At 34.2% G+C, this 18,934-nt stretch overlaps 1 protein-coding gene across 1 annotated transcript; it reads right to left on the bottom strand.

Annotated features, from left to right (window-relative positions):
- Positions 1–11,151: 11,151 nt before the first annotated feature.
- Positions 11,152–16,790, bottom strand: LOC133326938 (uncharacterized). The gene is made up of 2 exons (XM_061535552.1): positions 16,719–16,790; positions 11,152–11,853 (listed from the first exon to the last, which is right to left on the bottom strand). Exons 1-2 carry the CDS (start codon positions 16,788–16,790, stop codon positions 11,152–11,154), a joined length of 774 nt encoding a protein of 257 aa, XP_061391536.1.
- Positions 16,791–18,934: the final 2,144 nt, after the last annotated feature.

The following is an 18,934-nucleotide window of genomic DNA, read 5'->3' as shown; positions in this document are numbered from 1 at the left end:
TAACCCTACCTATTCCGTTTAACTTTTAAATGTGGACTTTTTTACTACTATTACAATTTGCTGATAAAAACGACCTGATGTTCTTTTGCAGTCTTCTTCTATGCTGACCTGTTACTAGTGATATAGTGCATAAAATCAACTTATCAACGAAATCATTTTCTGTGATAAATTATTTTCACAATCACTGGTATTTAGCTGTTTTATCGGAGTACTGTATTTGCTTCTAGCAATTTTTATATTTTTTGGCAGTAAAATCCATTTAAAGATGATGTTTAAAAATCGACATAAGTGTAGAAAACCAAAAATAGTAATCAAGACGTTAAAAATAACTAAAATTTTAGAGCTCATTGGTTTGTACTGTAGAGTTACTTTAGTTCTGTGCAAGCAAACATTTAGACTAATATTAAAATTAAATGAAATTGATTTGTCAGCTGTTATTTGTTTACGTATACATACACATTTCACTGTTTCAATTGAATCAATATTTTAATAATTTTGTTAGAAACTGTTCTCTTTTAGGCCAAGTATACATAAAAACCTTCGTCGTTCTAAATATAGTAATATTTACTATGAATGCGATCAAAAATACGTTTTCAGCAGCTGACATATTTTTGTCAGGCAGTTATTTTGAATATTAACAATTTTAAAGCATACTTTAGGGAGAAACTATTATTTTTTGTGTATGAAAGACTCTGTAATATGATTAATTTGTTGATTGATTTAAGGGGAAAATTTGGTAACTCTATCTTTTTCGGCCGTATATCAAATCAGCTGTTTGTGTCAAGCGAGAAATTCGGAAAATGCTGAATTATACGCAATAATAACATATTAAACTACCATAATGAGCATTTTTGAGTACCAGTAAGGAAAGTAGTAAAGTCGGACTGGGCCGACTATATGATGCCCTTCGCCACTTTGGGTATATTCTAATATGTCTAATACGTCGCCTTTCGAAGGAACATTGACATGAAATTGAATGAACATAAATATGTGATCTTAATCTATATATAATCCGACTTACCTCAATCCCTACACATGCCATTCACCACCCTATGCAAAATTTTGTAAATAGACTTAAAGCAAACTTAACACACGCTGTTCGGTGTGCTACGCTGCAAAAAATTGGTGCACCATTTACCTTAAATCGGACGAAAATATATATGAGAGTTATATCTTAATCGGAACCGATTTTCACGAAGAATAGCACATATCCTTCTAGACTAAATACAGTACGCTATGCAAAACATCGTGCAAATCGAAACATATATAGAGACTTTCGTGGACCACTTAACCTAAATCGATCGAAAATGTGTATGGGAGCTATATCTACATATATCTGAACTGATGTTCACAAAACAACTTTCATGCAAATCGAAATATATACGGGTTTTTGAATTCTGCATTAAAGAAGTTTTTGGCTAATTTTTAATCAAATTTCCCTGAAACATTAAATCAAACCTTTACAATTTTTAAATTGAATCTGTTCCACAAATGCTATCGATTTAACTTGATTTCGGTTTTTTTGCTCGTCAATTTAAAATTTTCTATTAACCCAAATGGGGAGGAACTGGCAAACTTTTCTATTATTGATGTGATGTGACAAAAATGTTTTTCGTACAAAGTGCATCGAAATGGAACAATGGTTACATGTTGTCGTACATAATTCAATATACGGAACGTTTGAGTGATTTTACCAAATTTATTCGAGTAGTGAAAACAAGTTTCGTTTTCATTCCAAGGTCCCCAAACTACTTACATTCGCATATATTTTGTATTGTTGAGCATTGAAAACGTTTCAAATTCATGTAAAATGTTCTATACTATAGAATCTATAAAATTGTCAAAAAAAAAAAAAAAAATGCCCAGGAGGTTTTGTGGTACTAGCTTTGGATTTGGAAATGTTGTACGAAAAAGAAATTGTATAATGCGTTTGAAGAATTACTGAGCCTTAGGCATTTCTTTTTCTTTCACTTTAAGAGACACAGTTGTATGCAAATTTGTACGTAAATGCATTTGAATATGTGTGTACATACACATGCCTATATACATTTTATAAATTTTGACAGTACTCAGCTTAAATGATGTTTTCTTCTTCTTGTTAACAAAAGGCATGATCATACCTTAGATTCTTACTAAAAAAATAGTAAAGAAATCTAAATTCAAAGAGATGGGCGGCTGTGGATTATTTTATGCAACCATGTTCATGGACGTTCATTCACTCCTTCCACCTGTGATTATTTAGCTTGATTGCTTCTTTTCATAAAAAAAGAAATAGAAAAAGAAAACTTTACAATATTCCATTAAGATATCTGCAGCAAAAACACTTAACTCCATATAGTTAATGCCCTGGAAGGAAATGTGACGACATATTTGTATGCTACATTAAAATCTAAACCGATTTTCGAACATAGAACATTCCTCCTGATTTCAAATATAATACCTTTGCTATAATCAAGATTCAAACTGTAAAAAAAATTAAATAGTAAGAATTTAAGTGTAATTGAAAGAAGATTCAAATCAGTTATGATACATTTAGTTACCAAATAATTTGTACTTTGATTTTGATCACCATTATCACATCAAGGTGGATGACAGTAGAGTGTTTAATTGTTTACATCATAGCACATAGATAGATTGAAATAAACGAAAATAAAAAGCAAAACATGGTTCTAATAACTTCTAAAAAAACAACGTATTTCATAATCCAGAAACACTGAGCGAAATTTTACCTTTTTAACTTCGAATCACTTTTCTATAGCTTATATTATCCGTTCCTTATAGAAATAATGGAAACCTCTGAGAATAAGTCATTTTCAAAGTGACTATTTACTATGGATGTTCAACACAGGTCGCTTTACGTAATTGACAATTTTTATAGAGCATATCCACACTCACTGTGAGGTGAATCCATATTGAAACCGAGTAAGAAATGTTCAAAAGTCGGACGGCACTGCTACTCATATTGACCTATATCGAATATTTTCTGAAAATATGTTTCTCACACTCCAAGATTCCAAATTTCAATTCCTGCTTTAGAAAAATGGAGAGTTACCGATATAGGGGAACTATACGAAATGAGTAACTGAATTTTTCCTTTAAATTTTCCAAAAATTCTAAATCTAAATTTCACTTTAAAATTTATTCACGTGTACCCTCATTCGCCATTCGACAACATCTTCGTTATCGAAGATTATCCCCAACTTGTTGTAGACATATTTCTAGTGTACTAACTCATGTTATGCAGTTATTAAAACTCAAAATAGAAAAAAATAGTTCCATTCACAACGAAAATCTTCATAAGACTAAAGTAAAACTGAAATGTAATTCATGTTAAATCAACATGACATAAATTGCAAATTTACATCCTTCTTTTAGTACAAAGTGTTTCTTGCGCAAGCATAACTATATACAAACACATAAACATACATATGTATGTTTAGAATGAAATCCTTCATTCATTGTGATGAACTATTATATGGGTGTTGAATGTATGTACAACAAGATTACATGTTCACGTTTTCCATAGAAATGGAATGTGACGTGTGTGCTGCAATAGTTATTTACAAACATCGGTGTATGTGTGTGTTTACAGAAATTAATATGAACTTTTTTATCGGTTATTCGCATCAATTAAACGGAGTTGTCATGGACGACATAAAATGTGGAAATACTAAATTCAACTGAATTAGAAATTCATAAAGAATTAAAAATAGCTCGAATAATTTTTGTAATGTATGTGCTGGCATAGTTTTTGGAAATGCTGGAGAAAAACGTTTTAAATTTGTGAGTTCAAAATATCTATCTACCTATCTATTTATATATCCTTCATTACACTGTGGTACAGAATATTATGTCCTTGTGCTTATGTTTGTAAAATGCAAAAGGAAACGAAAGGGGCCTATGGTTTCATGCATAGAATAACTCTCGGGGTCGATTAATGAATTTCTGTCCGTCCGACAGCCATATTTTTGTTAATAAAATTTATATTTGAAAAATGTTATATAACATTGAAATGCATCAAAATATTAACATGAAATTACGGCCATTAAACAAATGGAATGAAAGTGAAGAATGTGGGAACATTCAACATATGTATCCAAAAAGACGTCGCCTTTACGAAGGAACATTGGCATGAAGTTGAACGAACTTAAATATGTGATCTTTATCTATAGGTGAACAGACTAACATCAATCCCTACACATACCATTCTGCAACATATAATATTTTTTTAAATATATTTAAAGCAAACTTAACACAAGCTATTCGGTATCTGCACTTTTCAAATTTTAATCTCAATTTGAGGTATAGTTATATGGGAACCAATATTTATAATTTTTTGTGCAGACATTTGGTACACAATAAGTACACAATGTTCCAAATTTCAGATAAATTCGGTTGAAAAGCGCGCTCTAGAACACCAACATACCGAAAATTGAAGGTGCCCTTATATGGGGGCTACGCCTAACCATGGACCGATATAGTTGATCTTAAAACTTGCCCTTTTCACTAAACTTAATACACATAATTCTAGACTAAATTCAGTGTGATATGCCAAATTTCGTGCAAATCGAAAGATATATATGTAAATCTGAACCTATTTTCAGGAAACTTAACACACATTATTCTAGTCTAAATTCAGTACTCTACGCGAAATTTTTTGCAAATTAAAATGATATATCGACGCCTCCGAACCTAACTAATGCTAAGTCGACTTAACATGTTTTAAAGTTCTATGGTCCTTATTTAAATTCTCTGAAATTTTGGTAATCATCGGCCAACCCAAACCAAAGTTATAAGCAAAAATGTACTTAGCGTGGCACGTAAGATTTAAGAAACTTCCATACCATAATGTGGTAAGTACACATAGCATATTTCGGCTTGGAACTTTTTGAATTATTTCGAATGCTAAGTAGACTTAGCATATTACAGCATTGACTTTTTTTATGACGAGTTCGCTATGTATACTTGGCATTGTCGTTATTTTATTTTTAGTGTTTCTAAGTTCACTTAGCCTGATTTTCCCCGAACTTCAAAAAGTAGTTTGTGTGTGTAAGTATACATAGCATACTATAGTTTGGAAAAAATAGTCGACTTATAAAGAACGAAAATTTGCACAGTTTTACAAATGATATGAGTTCGATTGCGCGAAAAAAGCTGAAATTGGCACAAAATATGTCAAAAGGTAATAGTTATTTATATTTAGTTTTGTATTATGTTTTTAATCTGATTTCGCTTCTAAAAAGGAGAAGTAATAACTACAGAGACCATGCTAAGTAACGAAGAGAAAAATAAAGGTAAGCAATTTAAGAAGACATTAGTTCTCGCGTTTATAAAATATTATATCTTTGTGCATGTTTGTAACAGGCAAAAGAAAACGAGAATCACATTCTGAGTCGATTTATGCATGTCCGTCCGTCCATCAAAATGAAATTTCGGTGCCGGTTCCTTAATGGTTTTGGGAGAATTTTATAGCGACGGAATGCTTGATTTGGCATTTCCTAGTCGCCGGATAAATTCAATGGAGTACGTTCAAGTCTTAGAAGACAAATTATTGCCATTTTGGGAAAGCAGCAACGACGAAGGACTCGTTTTTCAGCAGGACAACGCGCCATTTAATAAAAGTCGCCATACTTTAGAATGGTTAAATAAAAAAATATTTAAAGTATGAACTAGTCCACATGTTCTTTCGACCAGAATGTGATCGAGAACATAGGGGGAATCGTCGTGTCTATGCGGAAAACCGCCAATACAGACTGTTTTTAACCTCAAAGAAGTAATAATCGATAAATGCCGGCCAATCGATGATGACACTGTGCGACACGAAAATTTTTCAGGGGTTCTAATGTACCAATTCTGTTTAGTTGAAGTCCCTGGACCACGAAAATACCTTTGGTTTTTCTGGGTCACTTCGAAAATTAATTTTATAACGGTAAATATAGAGAAAAACGCGGTTTCATGGATTTTCCATTTGAAACTTAAATAACTTATTTACTTTATAACGGATTTATACTATTCTTTTTTTCTATCGAAGAGTACAATTTTTCCTTTCAAACAAGATATATATTTGGTAAATCGGTTGAGGATTGGCTGAGTTACAGCGGTTGAAATGTGAAAAAATACGCATAAAGTGACAAAATTTATTTTTCTTCGGACTGTACGATGAAATTATGATATCAAGCCATATAAGTTTTATTATATTACGGGGAAGAAAATTAAATTAGCTTTCGAAAATGATAAAAATCAAAAAAATCGGTTAAAAAATGAATGACTTATACACATTTTTGTATTGATTCTATGCATATTCTCTAAAGGACATTTTCTTTACCTCGAGTAGGTGGAAGACTGTTAAATGCACAATTGCCCCATGATACAAAGTTTCCACTTTTACTTCCTAAAAAGCATCATTTTGTGTCAATATATTTAAATAATTTACATTTTAATAATTGCCATGCTGGTACGAAAGCCTTAGTTGCATTGTCTCGAGAGCAAATTTGGCTTATCAATGCCAGAGAAGAATGTAATCGAATAGTTCGGAATTGTATCCATTGTTTTCGCTACAAGCCAAAGCTGATGACCCAAATAATGGGCAATATTCCCACTGATAGAGTGAGAGCTTTACGTCCATTTTTAATAATAGGCGTAGACTTCTGTGGTCCCGTAAATATTACTTTAAAAATACGCGGAAGACCACCTACCAAAATGTATATAGCCGTCTTCGTTTGCTTCACGTCCAAAGCGGTTCACTTAGAATTAGTATCTGATTTATCTTCTGATGCTTTTATTCTTTCTTTTAAAAGGTTTGCCGCGAGGCGTGGGCTCCCCAAGAGGATTTACTGCGACAACGCGACGAATTTCGTGGGAGCCAGCAGAGAGCTGAGGGAGCTTCAGGAGAAGTTTCTAGCAGGCCGAGGAACCGTGGAGGAATACGCTGCCTCGTTGAACGTGCAGTTCAGCTTCATTCCTCCGAGGGCGCCTCATTTCGGAGGGCTGTGGGAAGCTGCCGTAAAACAGGCGAAGTTCCTGCTTCTACGAGCTGTCGGCAAAGTGCTGCTGACGCAAGAAGAGATGGTCACAGTGCTCGTAGAAGTCTCCAGACCCCAACGACGGAGAAGCTCTGACTCCCGGGCACCTAATCGGAGCGGGTCTGCGTTCGCTGCCGCCAGAATCCGTCGGAGAAGACAGCGACAACAAGGAGAGGTACTGCAAGCGCTGGCAGATGCTCTCCGCTCTCAAGCAGAGGTTCTGGCGGGCTTGGTCGAGGGATTACGTCCTAGGACTACAGGACAAGGCCAAGTGGCACAATCCCCAGCCCAACATAGAGGTCGGTCAACTAGTCCTCGTGCACGAGGACAATCTGCCACCTCAAGAGTGGGTAACCGGCCGAATACTCAACGTTACCGAGGGACAAGACGGAAAGGTCAGAGTGGCGGAAATAAAAACAAAGACAGGCATATTTAAAAGGCCTATAAGGAAACTTGCTCCATTGCCTATAGGTTGAAGGCCTGCAGCCATTCAATGGGGGCAGAATGTTGGAGCAGATTTAGATCCAATTTTCGTTTTTATGTTTTCTTAAAATTTATTTAATTAATTAAATTTTCTTTTGTTTTACTTTTATTTTATAAATTAAATTTGAATTAATAATATAATGTAAACCATCTTTGAATTTCAGTACAAAATTGAAGACAATTTGATTAAAAATGTGCCAAAATTATCGAATATTGGGGTAGATTTATTGCAATTATTTGCATTTATTGTTTCCCAAGATTGAACTAAATATATATTTATCCTAGGCAATACTTTAATAAATTACTGATCCTCATTAGCCGCATATGCTGATCCGCATTACCGCCAAATTTTTATACCCTTAACCACACTGTGCTGCTGGGTTTTAATGTCATTTTATGTCAGAATATGCACAGAATCACTTTCTGTGCCGATTTATGCATGTCCGTCCGTCTGCTGATGCTAAATTGTAATCCAAGTACAGGTCGCAATTATTAGCCGATTTGGATTGAATATTGTACAGCTCATTTATTTAGCCGAAATACGACCTCTAGAGAAAATCAGTTCAGATTTAGATATAGATCCTATATTTATGCATAGAATCACTTTTTAACTCCATTTATGCATGTCCGGCCGTCTGTCAGTCTGTCCATGTTAAATTGTAAACAAAGTACAGGCCGTATTTATGATTCGAATTGGATGAAATTTGGCACAGCTCATTTATTTGGCCCAAGGTCGCCACAGTTCCTATATCGACGCCACAGTTCCTATATCGACGCCTCCTACCAGTTTATAGCTAAAAACGACTTAGAATACATTAGGATGGACAAATATTTCATAAGCAGTCGGCTACGTCGACTTAGCATGTTTTGTTACGGACCTCTCTACTCTGGTTAGTCGTCTTAGTATACATAGCATGTTCTGGTTTGGAACAAAATGGTGATACATTTTATTGTCATTATACTTAGACGAACTATGATTATAATATACGCTACGTGACACAACTATAGACGCACCTTTAATTCAATAGGTATATTAGTTCACAAATAAAATGAACCCATTAAGATATTGTACACAGTAAAATGACCAAAAACACATATTATTCAACAAAAGTAATTGATTTATTCTTTATGGATTCGCCTAATTCTGCAATCTTAAATTTATTGATGTTGCATAACTTTTACAAAATTAGATAAAATTATTATTAAAACATTAAATTAAATAATATAACATTAATCAATAATGGGTTTAGCCTCCCTTATTTTGAATAAGATCAAAAATTCTATCCATCATACTCTCTATCAATTTTTTTGCAAATCACACTGTGCTACAAAATAACAAAAAAAAATTTTTCAGGGGTTCTATTGTACCAATTCTGTTTAGTTGAAGTCCCTGGACCACGAAAATACCTTTGGTTTTTCTGGGTCACTTCGAAAATTAATTTTATAACGGTAAATATAGAGAAAAACGCGGTTTCATGGATTTTCCATTTAAAACTTAAATAACTTATTTACTTTATAACGGATTTATACTATTCTTTTTTTCTATCGAAGAGGAAATATGGGTCTATCTCGTTTCCCTTTGCCTGTTGCAAACATAACGGTTTGTAACAGGAAACGATACAGACCCATATTTCCTTTAGAGAATATGCATAGAATCAATACAAAAATGTGTATAAGTCATTCATTTTTTAACCGATATTTTTGATTTTTATCATTTTCGAAAGCTAATTTAATTTTCTTCCCCGTAATATAATAAAACTTATATGGCTTGATATCATAATTTCATCGTACAGTCCGAAGAAAAATAAATTTTGTCACTTTATGCGTATTTTTTCACATTTCAACCGCTGTAACTCAGCCAATCCTCAACCGATTTACCAAATATATATCTTGTTTGAAAGGAAAAATTGTACTCTTCGATAGAAAAAAAGAATAGTATAAATCCGTTATAAAGTAAATAAGTTATTTAAGTTTCAAATGGAAAATCCATGAAACCGCGTTTTTCTCTATATTTACCGTTATAAAATTAATTTTCGAAGTGACCCAAAAAACCAAAGGTATTTTCGTGGTCCAGGGACTTCAACTAAACAGAATTGGTACAATAGAACCCCTGAAAATTTTTTTTTTTGTTATTTTGTAGCACAGTGTGATTTGCAAAAAAATTGATAGAGAGTATGATGGATAGAATTTTTGATCTTATTCAAAATAAGGGAGGCTAAACCCATTATTGATTAATGTTATATTATTTAATTTAATGTTTTAATAATAATTTTATCTAATTTTGTAAAAGTTATGCAACATCAATAAATTTAAGATTGCAGAATTAGGCGAATCCATAAAGAATAAATCAATTATTTTTGTTTAATAATATGTGTTTTTGGTCATTTTACTGTGTACAATAACTTAATGGGTTCATTTTATTTGTGAACTAATATACCTATTGAATTAAAGGTGCGTCTATAGTTGTGTCACGTAGCGTATATTATAATCATAGTTCGTCTAAGTATAATGACAATAAAATGTATCACCATTTTGTTCCAAACCAGAACATGCTATGTATACTAAGACGACTAACCAGAGTAGAAAGGTCCGTAACAAAACATGCTAAGTCGACTTAGCCGACTTCTTATGAAATATTTGTCCATCCTAATGTATTCTAAGTCGTTTTTAGCTATAAACTGGTAGGAGGCGTCGATATAGGAACTGTGGCGTCGATATAGGAACTGTGGCGACCTTGGGCCAAATAAATGAGCTGTGCCAAATTTCATCCAATTCGAATCATAAATACGGCCTGTACTTTGTTTACAATTTAACATGGACAGACTGACAGACGGCCGGACATGCATAAATGGAGTTAAAAAGTGATTCTATGCATAAATAAAGGATCTATATCTAAATCTGAACTGATTTTCTCTAGAGGTCGTATTTGGGCTAAATAAATGAGCTGTACAATATTCAATTCAAATCGGCTAATAATTGCGACCTGTACTTGGATTACAATTTAGCATCAGCAGACGGACGGACATGCATAAATCGGCACAGAAAGTGATTCTGTGCATATTCTGACATAAAATGACATAAAAACCCAGCAGCACAGTGTGGTTAAGGGTATAAAAATTTGGCGGTAATGCGGATCAGCATATGCGGCTAATGAGGATCAGTAATTTATTAAAGTATTGCCTGGGATAAATATATATTTAGTTCAATCTTGGGAAACAATAAATGCAAATAATTGCAATAAATCTACCCCAATATTCGATAATTTTGGCACATTTTTAATCAAATTGTCTTCAATTTTGTACTGAAATTTTCGTATCGTTGGCGGTATAATTCACAACAACAATCATTTTATTTCATTCTATTTCATTATCCTATTCTTCTACATCTAACTTAATTGTAATTTTACATACTATTTAAATACTAATTTTTACAACTAAGAAATTCAAAGATGGTTTACATTATATTATTAATTCAAATTTAATTTATAAAATAAAAGTAAAACAAAAGAAAAATTAATTAATTAAATAAATTTTAAGAAAAAATAAAAACGAAAATAGAATCTAAATCTGCTCCAACATTCTGCCCCCATTGAATGGCTGCAGGCCTTCAACCTATAGGCAATGGAGCAAGCTTCCTTATAGGCCTTTTAAATATGCCTGTCTTTGTTTTTATTTCCGCCACCCTGACCTTTCCGTCTTGTCCCTCGGTAACGTTGAGTATTCGGCCGGTTACCCACTCTTGAGGTGGCAGATTGTCCTCGTGCACGAGGACTAGTTGACCGACCTCTATGTTGGGCTGGGGATTGTGCCACTTGGCCTTGTCCTGTAGTCCTAGGACGTAATCCCTCGACCAAGCCCGCCAGAACCTCTGCTTGAGAGCGGAGAGCATCTGCCAGCGCTTGCAGTACCTCTCCTTGTTGTCGCTGTCTTCTCCGACGGATTCTGGCGGCAGCGAACGCAGACCCGCTCCGATTAGTAGGTGCCCGGGAGTCAGAGCTTCTCCGTCGTTGGGGTCTGGAGACAGCGGTGCTATGGGGCGACTGTTTAGCACCGCCTCTACTTCTACGAGCACTGTGACCATCTCTTCTTGCGTCAGCAGCACTTTGCCGACAGCTCGTAGAAGCAGGAACTTCGCCTGTTTTACGGCAGCTTCCCACAGCCCTCCGAAATGAGGCGCCCTCGGAGGAATGAAGCTGAACTGCACGTTCAACGAGGCAGCGTATTCCTCCACGGTTCCTCGGCCTGCTAGGAACTTCTCCTGAAGCTCCCTCAGCTCTCTGCTGGCTCCCACGAAATTCGTCGCGTTGTCGCAGTAAATCCTCTTGGGGAGCCCACGCCTCGCGGCAAACCTTTTAAAAGAAAGAATAAAAGCATCAGAAGATAAATCAGACACTAATTCTAAGTGAACCGCTTTGGACGTGAAGCAAACGAAGACGGCTATATACATTTTGGTAGGTGGTCTTCCGCGTATTTTTAAAGTAATATTTACGGGACCACAGAAGTCTACGCCTATTATTAAAAATGGACGTAAAGCTCTCACTCTATCAGTGGGAATATTGCCCATTATTTGGGTCATCAGCTTTGGCTTGTAGCGAAAACAATGGATACAATTCCGAACTATTCGATTACATTCTTCTCTGGCATTGATAAGCCAAATTTGCTCTCGAGACAATGCAACTAAGGCTTTCGTACCAGCATGGCAATTATTAAAATGTAAATTATTTAAATATATTGACACAAAATGATGCTTTTTAGGAAGTAAAAGTGGAAACTTTGTATCATGGGGCAATTGTGCATTTAACAGTCTTCCACCTACTCGAAGTAAAGAAAATGTCCGCTTACACTCAGTGAAATCGTGGATAAATGGGTCAATTTCTGGATATTGGATTTTAAGCATATTGACTTTTTTATTTTAGAAATCTCTTCTGAGAAACTCTCTTTTTGAACTGCCTCTACTAATTTAAGAAAAGACCAATTCAATTCTTGAGCTGTAAGACAGATAGATTTGGATATCATCATTCGGAAAACATATTAATTCGTAACCACATATTGGATTTTCTTATTTCCAATGATTTTTGCTGCTCGAAATGCTTGTTGACTGGGCATTTAGCTCTCCAACAAAAATTTAGGTCCTTCAAACCATATTGATGAAGATCCTCTCGACACAATGTCGGCTGGAGTTTTTGGCACATGGCGCCAAATACATTTTTCTGAGAATTTCTACTTTAGATTTAGCTGTTTTTTCAGCAGCCTGCCATAAGATGTGCTGCTGACTCCATTAGAGTCCTGTTAGCAGCCTGCAAGAACGAATATAGAAACAACATCCATAGGCACGCATCGATGCATCTGAGAAACCATGAATTTGGATTCTAGATGAAACATTCGTGTTTACGAATCTTGGGATTTGAATCGTATCCAACTTCGAAAGATTGAATTTGAAATCTTCCCAGACTGAACTCAAACGCATGGGAATCGATTCATCCCAGTCTAATTTATTAATCCAAAGTTCTTGCAATAACATTTTGGCTTTGGTTATTATTGGACACAAAAGGCCGAGGGGATCAAACAAACGTGACGATATTGACAAAATGTGTCTTTTAGTAGCTTTCAGATCTTGGAAGCCTCCCTCTATGTAAAATTTGAAAACATCATTTCTTGGGGCCCAATGAATACCCAATGCCCTTGCAGTCTCGGAATCCGAGTGCAACAACTTTTCACTACAAGTTGTCTCATTAAAATCTGGATGATTAGAAAACCATTTTGTGAGATTTAATCCCGCTGAACTGAGAATAGTTGTGACTTCATCTCGAATTGTGAGAAGACTATTCAAATCAGCAGAACCAGTCAATAAATCATCCACATAGAAGTCGTTGCTTATAACTTTGGCACCAATAGGCCAAGTCTCTTTGGACAAATCGCTCAAATGGCTTAAGCAACGAATTGCTAGAAATGGAGCGGACGAAGTGCCATAAGTGACCGTATTCAATCTAAAAATTTGCAACGGATCACTTTCGTTTTGTCTCCAAAGGATCAAATGAAAATCTCTATCTTTTTCGTCGATTAAAACTTGACGATACATTTTCTCAATATCTGCTGTAATTACGTATTTATGTAAGCGGAATCGAAGTAACGTTGAGTACAACTCTTCTTGAATGGTTGGACCTACCATCAAGAGATCATTGAGTGAAACATGTGAAGATGTTTTACTCGATGCATCAAAAACGACGCGAAGTTTCGTAGTTGTACTTTGAGGTCGGAAAACACATTGATGAGGAATGAAATAATGTGGGTTATTAGGAACTTTATTGTTGGTTTTTTCCATGTGACCTAAGTCAAGATACTCTTTCATGAAAGAATTATACATTTCTTTAGATGTGACGTCATGAGAAAGTTTTCTTTCCAATGCCAGAAACCGCCTTTTGGCTGTTTCAAATGACGAACCCAAAAGTTTCACATCTTCTTTGAAAGGTAAAGACACTTGGAAGCGTCCTGACGATAAACGTCGAACATATTTTTGGAAATGTTCCTCACATTTTTGATGTTCCTCAGACCGAATTTTAGCACAATTATTTGGAATTTCTTCCAACTCCCAGAATTTCTTAACAATTGCATCAATAGTTTCATCATTTTCTATGGCAACATTCAAGTGACATACACCTGAATTCGACCCCTTTGACTCATCGTATTTGCCAGCTACGATCCAGCCAAGAGAAGTTTTTTGCAGAACCGGATAACTCGGATTCGATTTGATTTGGCCTACACAAAGAAGTTCGAAGAAAACTTCAGCACCAAGTAATAAATCCACTTTACGAGGTTCATTGAAATTAGGGTCTGCCAGCCTATATTTTTAGGAATATTCCAATTAGCAGTGGAAATTCTCTTATCAGGTTGAAGACTTGTTATAGAACTCAATACCCAGAATGTAGATGAGAATTGGGTTGAATTGAGTCTCGACATCACAGACAGTTGAACTTTATTTTTCGAAATGGAAATTCCTTCCGATATGCCAGTTAAATTTAACCTGCCACTTTCCCGTTTTATTTTAAGCCTTTGTACCAAGTCCTCGGTTATCAAATTAGGTTGAGAACCGGAATCTAAAAGAGCTCTAGCCAGAATATATTTTCCTGAGCTACTACGGACCTTCACTAATGCTGTGGCCAACATTACGCCTTCATTCGACGATGAATAGTTGACCGACGCGCTAGACGTAGAAGGCTGCTCTTGATCAGAAGCGTATCGATGTAGTAAGAAATGGTGTGAACCACCACATACTCTACACTTCACTCCTGAATTGCATTTGGCAACAGTATGACCTTTTTTGAGACAATTAATACAAGCAGGGACATCTTTAATGAATTCAAATCTTTGCAAAACTGGTACGGCAGTGAAGGAAGTACAATTATTTATATTATGCTGTAAAGATCTACAGAACACGCACTTTTCTGAAGATGGTTTCTGTTTAGAAACTGAAAGTGACGTTTTAAAGTTCCTTTTAGGCTGATTATCAAACTTTGGTTTATTAATTTTGGGTCTTGCGCCAGAAGATTCTTCAGCTGATATGTGCTGATATCTTTTATTTAAAGCAGCCTCGCAATCAGACCATAATGGGAGCTTCTCGAAATCAAGCTGTTCTTCCCATTTGGATTTAGTGATTGGATCGACCTTTGACATAACTAAATGAATTAAAATGGCATTCGTAATTTTTTTATCGTCACCAATAGACAACAGCGAATCATAAATGGCAGAAACCGTGTCAATCATGCTACGCAAAGCAGAAGCTGAAGGTTTAGGGATCTCAGGAAGATCGAAAAGTTTAGCAATATTATCGAAAAATATCAAACAATCATTATCATAAACCTTTTTCAGACTAGCTAATGCCTTGGGATAATTTTCTTCAGAAATCTGAAATGCTCTTACAGTACCGAGAGCTTCATCGGACAAGCATGAAATTAAATGGTTGAATTTTTCTATGTCTGTCAATGTCGGATCTGTGTGAACTAAATTTTCAAAAAGACTCATAAAATTTTTATATTCGGAATATTTTCCGCTAAATTTAGGCAATTTCATGTTTGGCAATCTAGATTGATGTGATTGGCCACAAAAAGAAGTTTCAGGCATACTACTTCTCCTATTTTTAGACAAAATTCCTAAAAATAGGGACTTTGCCGTAACGCATAAGTCTTCTAGTTCACCTCGATCATTATTATCGGGATCTAGAATGTCAAGTTCGGATTGCAATCTCATTGCATCATCAATATATTTATTAAGAATGTCTAAGCGACATTCTAGTTCAATTGTATTGAACGAAATTCTCTTTTCTCTGAAAGAAGTTTTAATTCTTTCAATATTTTCAATTACCTTTTCTTTCTGTTGTTTAATGTTGGCTACTTCCGTATCGGGAGTGCTTTGGTGCTTCTTACCACCAGCCATTATATTCAAATAATTTGAATTAAATTTAAAAATTTAAACAAAAATGTATTTACACACTTATTATTAGTGTAAGGTAATGAACTAGTTTATTTAAAATAAACTCTCGCTTTTATCAAAATTTTATTCAATGTCAGCTTTCAATGACAATTTAATTATTATTTTAATTAAACTGTTTGGTTTACGAATGTAAACACTCAAATTTCAATATTTTAGAAATTTTACAAAAATTGCGTCGTCTATAGCACCCTTAATATTGATGTTTCGATAACTATCGATAACACTGTTTACTAATGGAGTAACCGAATACAAGTAGTCAATTACTCACGAAGTTTTTGGCACTATTAGAAACTAATCAAAACAAAGAAAATGAAGTGAAAAAAGGCACAATTAAACAAATAAATTTAATAAATTAAAAAATATATGTTAATTTGCCGAATTATACTATTTTGTTTAAAATTAGTTTCACTCGCGAATTTATTATGAATTTTGTTTTCGCGGATTAGTGTGGTGCTACGAATGTATAAAATTACAACGAGTGAAATGGCTGACAAAGCAAAAAGCGGAATAAGAAAAGGCAAACTTAATTTATATGTAATAATTAAGTTTGTGTTAACTTGCCGCGAAATCAAGCCAAAACGATTCACAAAATATATATAATTTGGAATATCAAGCGTATAGGGATAATTTGTGTGAATTGTGATAAAATAAATTTTGTTTGACAAATTCTCTAACTCTGAGTAATTTACAGGTTAGGATTCACACAAATTATGTCCAACGCTGTTACCTGTGAATCAGAATCACTCTCCTGATTGTTATGTTTGCTCCTGCATAAACGGCAATCACAGCGACGGGGCATCTGGATCTGATGACAGCAGCAGTTTTTAAGGGGAGTATTGGTTTGATTTATTTAATTTAATTGTTTTTAATATTGTCTTCTTCTTTATCTTCCTTGCAGTATCTTAACAAGGCTGTTTGCACAAATTTAGCAAAACACACCGACACTTTATATTCCCGGGTTTCGGCACCAAAATGTTTACCTTTATTTTAAGGTAAGTTATTTTATTTTTTTTAATTATAAAATCAATTTATTTATAATTTTTAACTTTTGTTATTTTTATTTATTTAAGGATTTTTTTGGACGGCGAGAAGAAAGACGCGTATCGTTGGCGGTATAATTCACAACAACAATCATTTTATTTCATTCTATTTCATTATCCTATTCTTCTACATCTAACTTAATTGTAATTTTACATACTATTTAAATACTAATTTTTACAACTAAGAAATTCAAAGATGGTTTACATTATATTATTAGTTCAAATTTAATTTATAAAATAAAAGTAAAACAAAAGAAAATTTAATTAATTTTTACATTAAATATGTATGGCAGCTATATCTAAATCTGAACTCATTTCAGAAACTCAACACACATATATATTCATTATGCTGTGCCAAATTTCGTGTAAATCGAAACATATATAGGGACTTTGGTGCACACATTTACATGAACAATCGTGTACGAAAATATATATGGGATTATCTAAATCTGAACAGATTTTTCCCAATTTCAATAGGGTTCGTCCTTGGGCCAAATAAGTTACCTATGCCAAATTTCATCCAAATGGGATCATAAATGCGACCTGTATTTTGTTAACAAAAATACATGGACGGACATGCGTAAATCGACTCAGAAAGTGATTCTATGCATATTATTAAATACCCTGTATACATAGACATAATACCCTGTACCACAGTGTGGTGAAGGGTATAATAAAAATTAAAACCAATTAGAAAACTTTAAAGGTCGATTCTGACTATGTGTTACTCTTCACCACTTTGGGTATATACCAGATATGCTCCTAAGATGATTTATGCAAGATGCAGTAGGTATACCATGGACCATGTCGAACTGGATCAATAATTCTTGGAGACTCAAATATTGATCTAATTGACTCCAACAGCTCATCAGATTTGCTTTCTATTCTTTCTTGTGTTGATTATGAATCTTGTCACCAATTAATATCTCGTCCGATGAGTAACACATGTATTGATCATGTGTATAGCAATCTAGCAACAAGATTATGCATTGACTCAATTGAATGCATTCTATCAGACCACAACATTATTTGGTGTCAAATGGAAAATGTAATGAGGAAAAAGAATGAGCCACCCCAAAAAATAAATAATTACAATTTTGATAACATCTCGTCAGAAATTCAGATTGAAATGAATAAATTTGATCATACCGATGATCCATCTGCTGATTTAGAGATAATAACATCGGCTATTACAAAAATAATCAAAGCAAACACAACTTTTACGACAGTTAAAGGTTTGTCGAGACCAATGTTAACTCCATGGGAGAATAAACACCTAACATCGCTCAGAATATACAAAGAAAAGCTATTGGCTAAGAGAATAAAGAGAGGCAAGGATGAAAAAACTGAATTCATATTAAAACATAAGCAGAATCATAAAAATTTCTAGCAAAATATGTATGAATTCCTATATAAGCTGGAATCTAGAGAAATTAGAACAAAATCCACGTAAAAGTTGGAATTTTCTTAACAAATGCTTAGGAAGAAAGGATAAGCATAGTATACAACTTATCAATGAAGCCAATGAACAAGTATATAACGATAATATAAAATGTAATATATTCAATGATTACTTTTTAAATATTCCCAAAATCTTGAAAAACAAAATTATGCATACCGATGGTGACAACTTTAACAAGTTCTGTACCTTAACAAGATGCGCATCAACTTTTTCGTTCAATATTGAAAGCAGAAATAATATTATGAGCCTTATCGGAACCGCTGATAATGGCAAAAGTCCTGGTCATGATGAAATATCGGGTAAAATTTTAAATACATCTAAAAATTGTATTTGGGAGCACCTATTATTAAATTTCAACAATATGGTAAACAAGTGTATATATCCAGATGTTCTTAAAATACCTAAAATTGTACCAGTACCCAAACTGCCAAATGCAAATAA

This window comes from Musca vetustissima, unplaced genomic scaffold (assembly GCF_032173495.1).
Source record: "Musca vetustissima isolate MV318-11 ecotype Yass unplaced genomic scaffold, APGP_CSIRO_Mvet_v1 utg142618, whole genome shotgun sequence".
NCBI classification, from domain to species: Eukaryota; Metazoa; Arthropoda; class Insecta; order Diptera; family Muscidae; genus Musca; species Musca vetustissima.
Note: the sequence above shows the minus strand (reverse complement) of the source record. Positions and strands in the feature narration are given on the sequence as shown.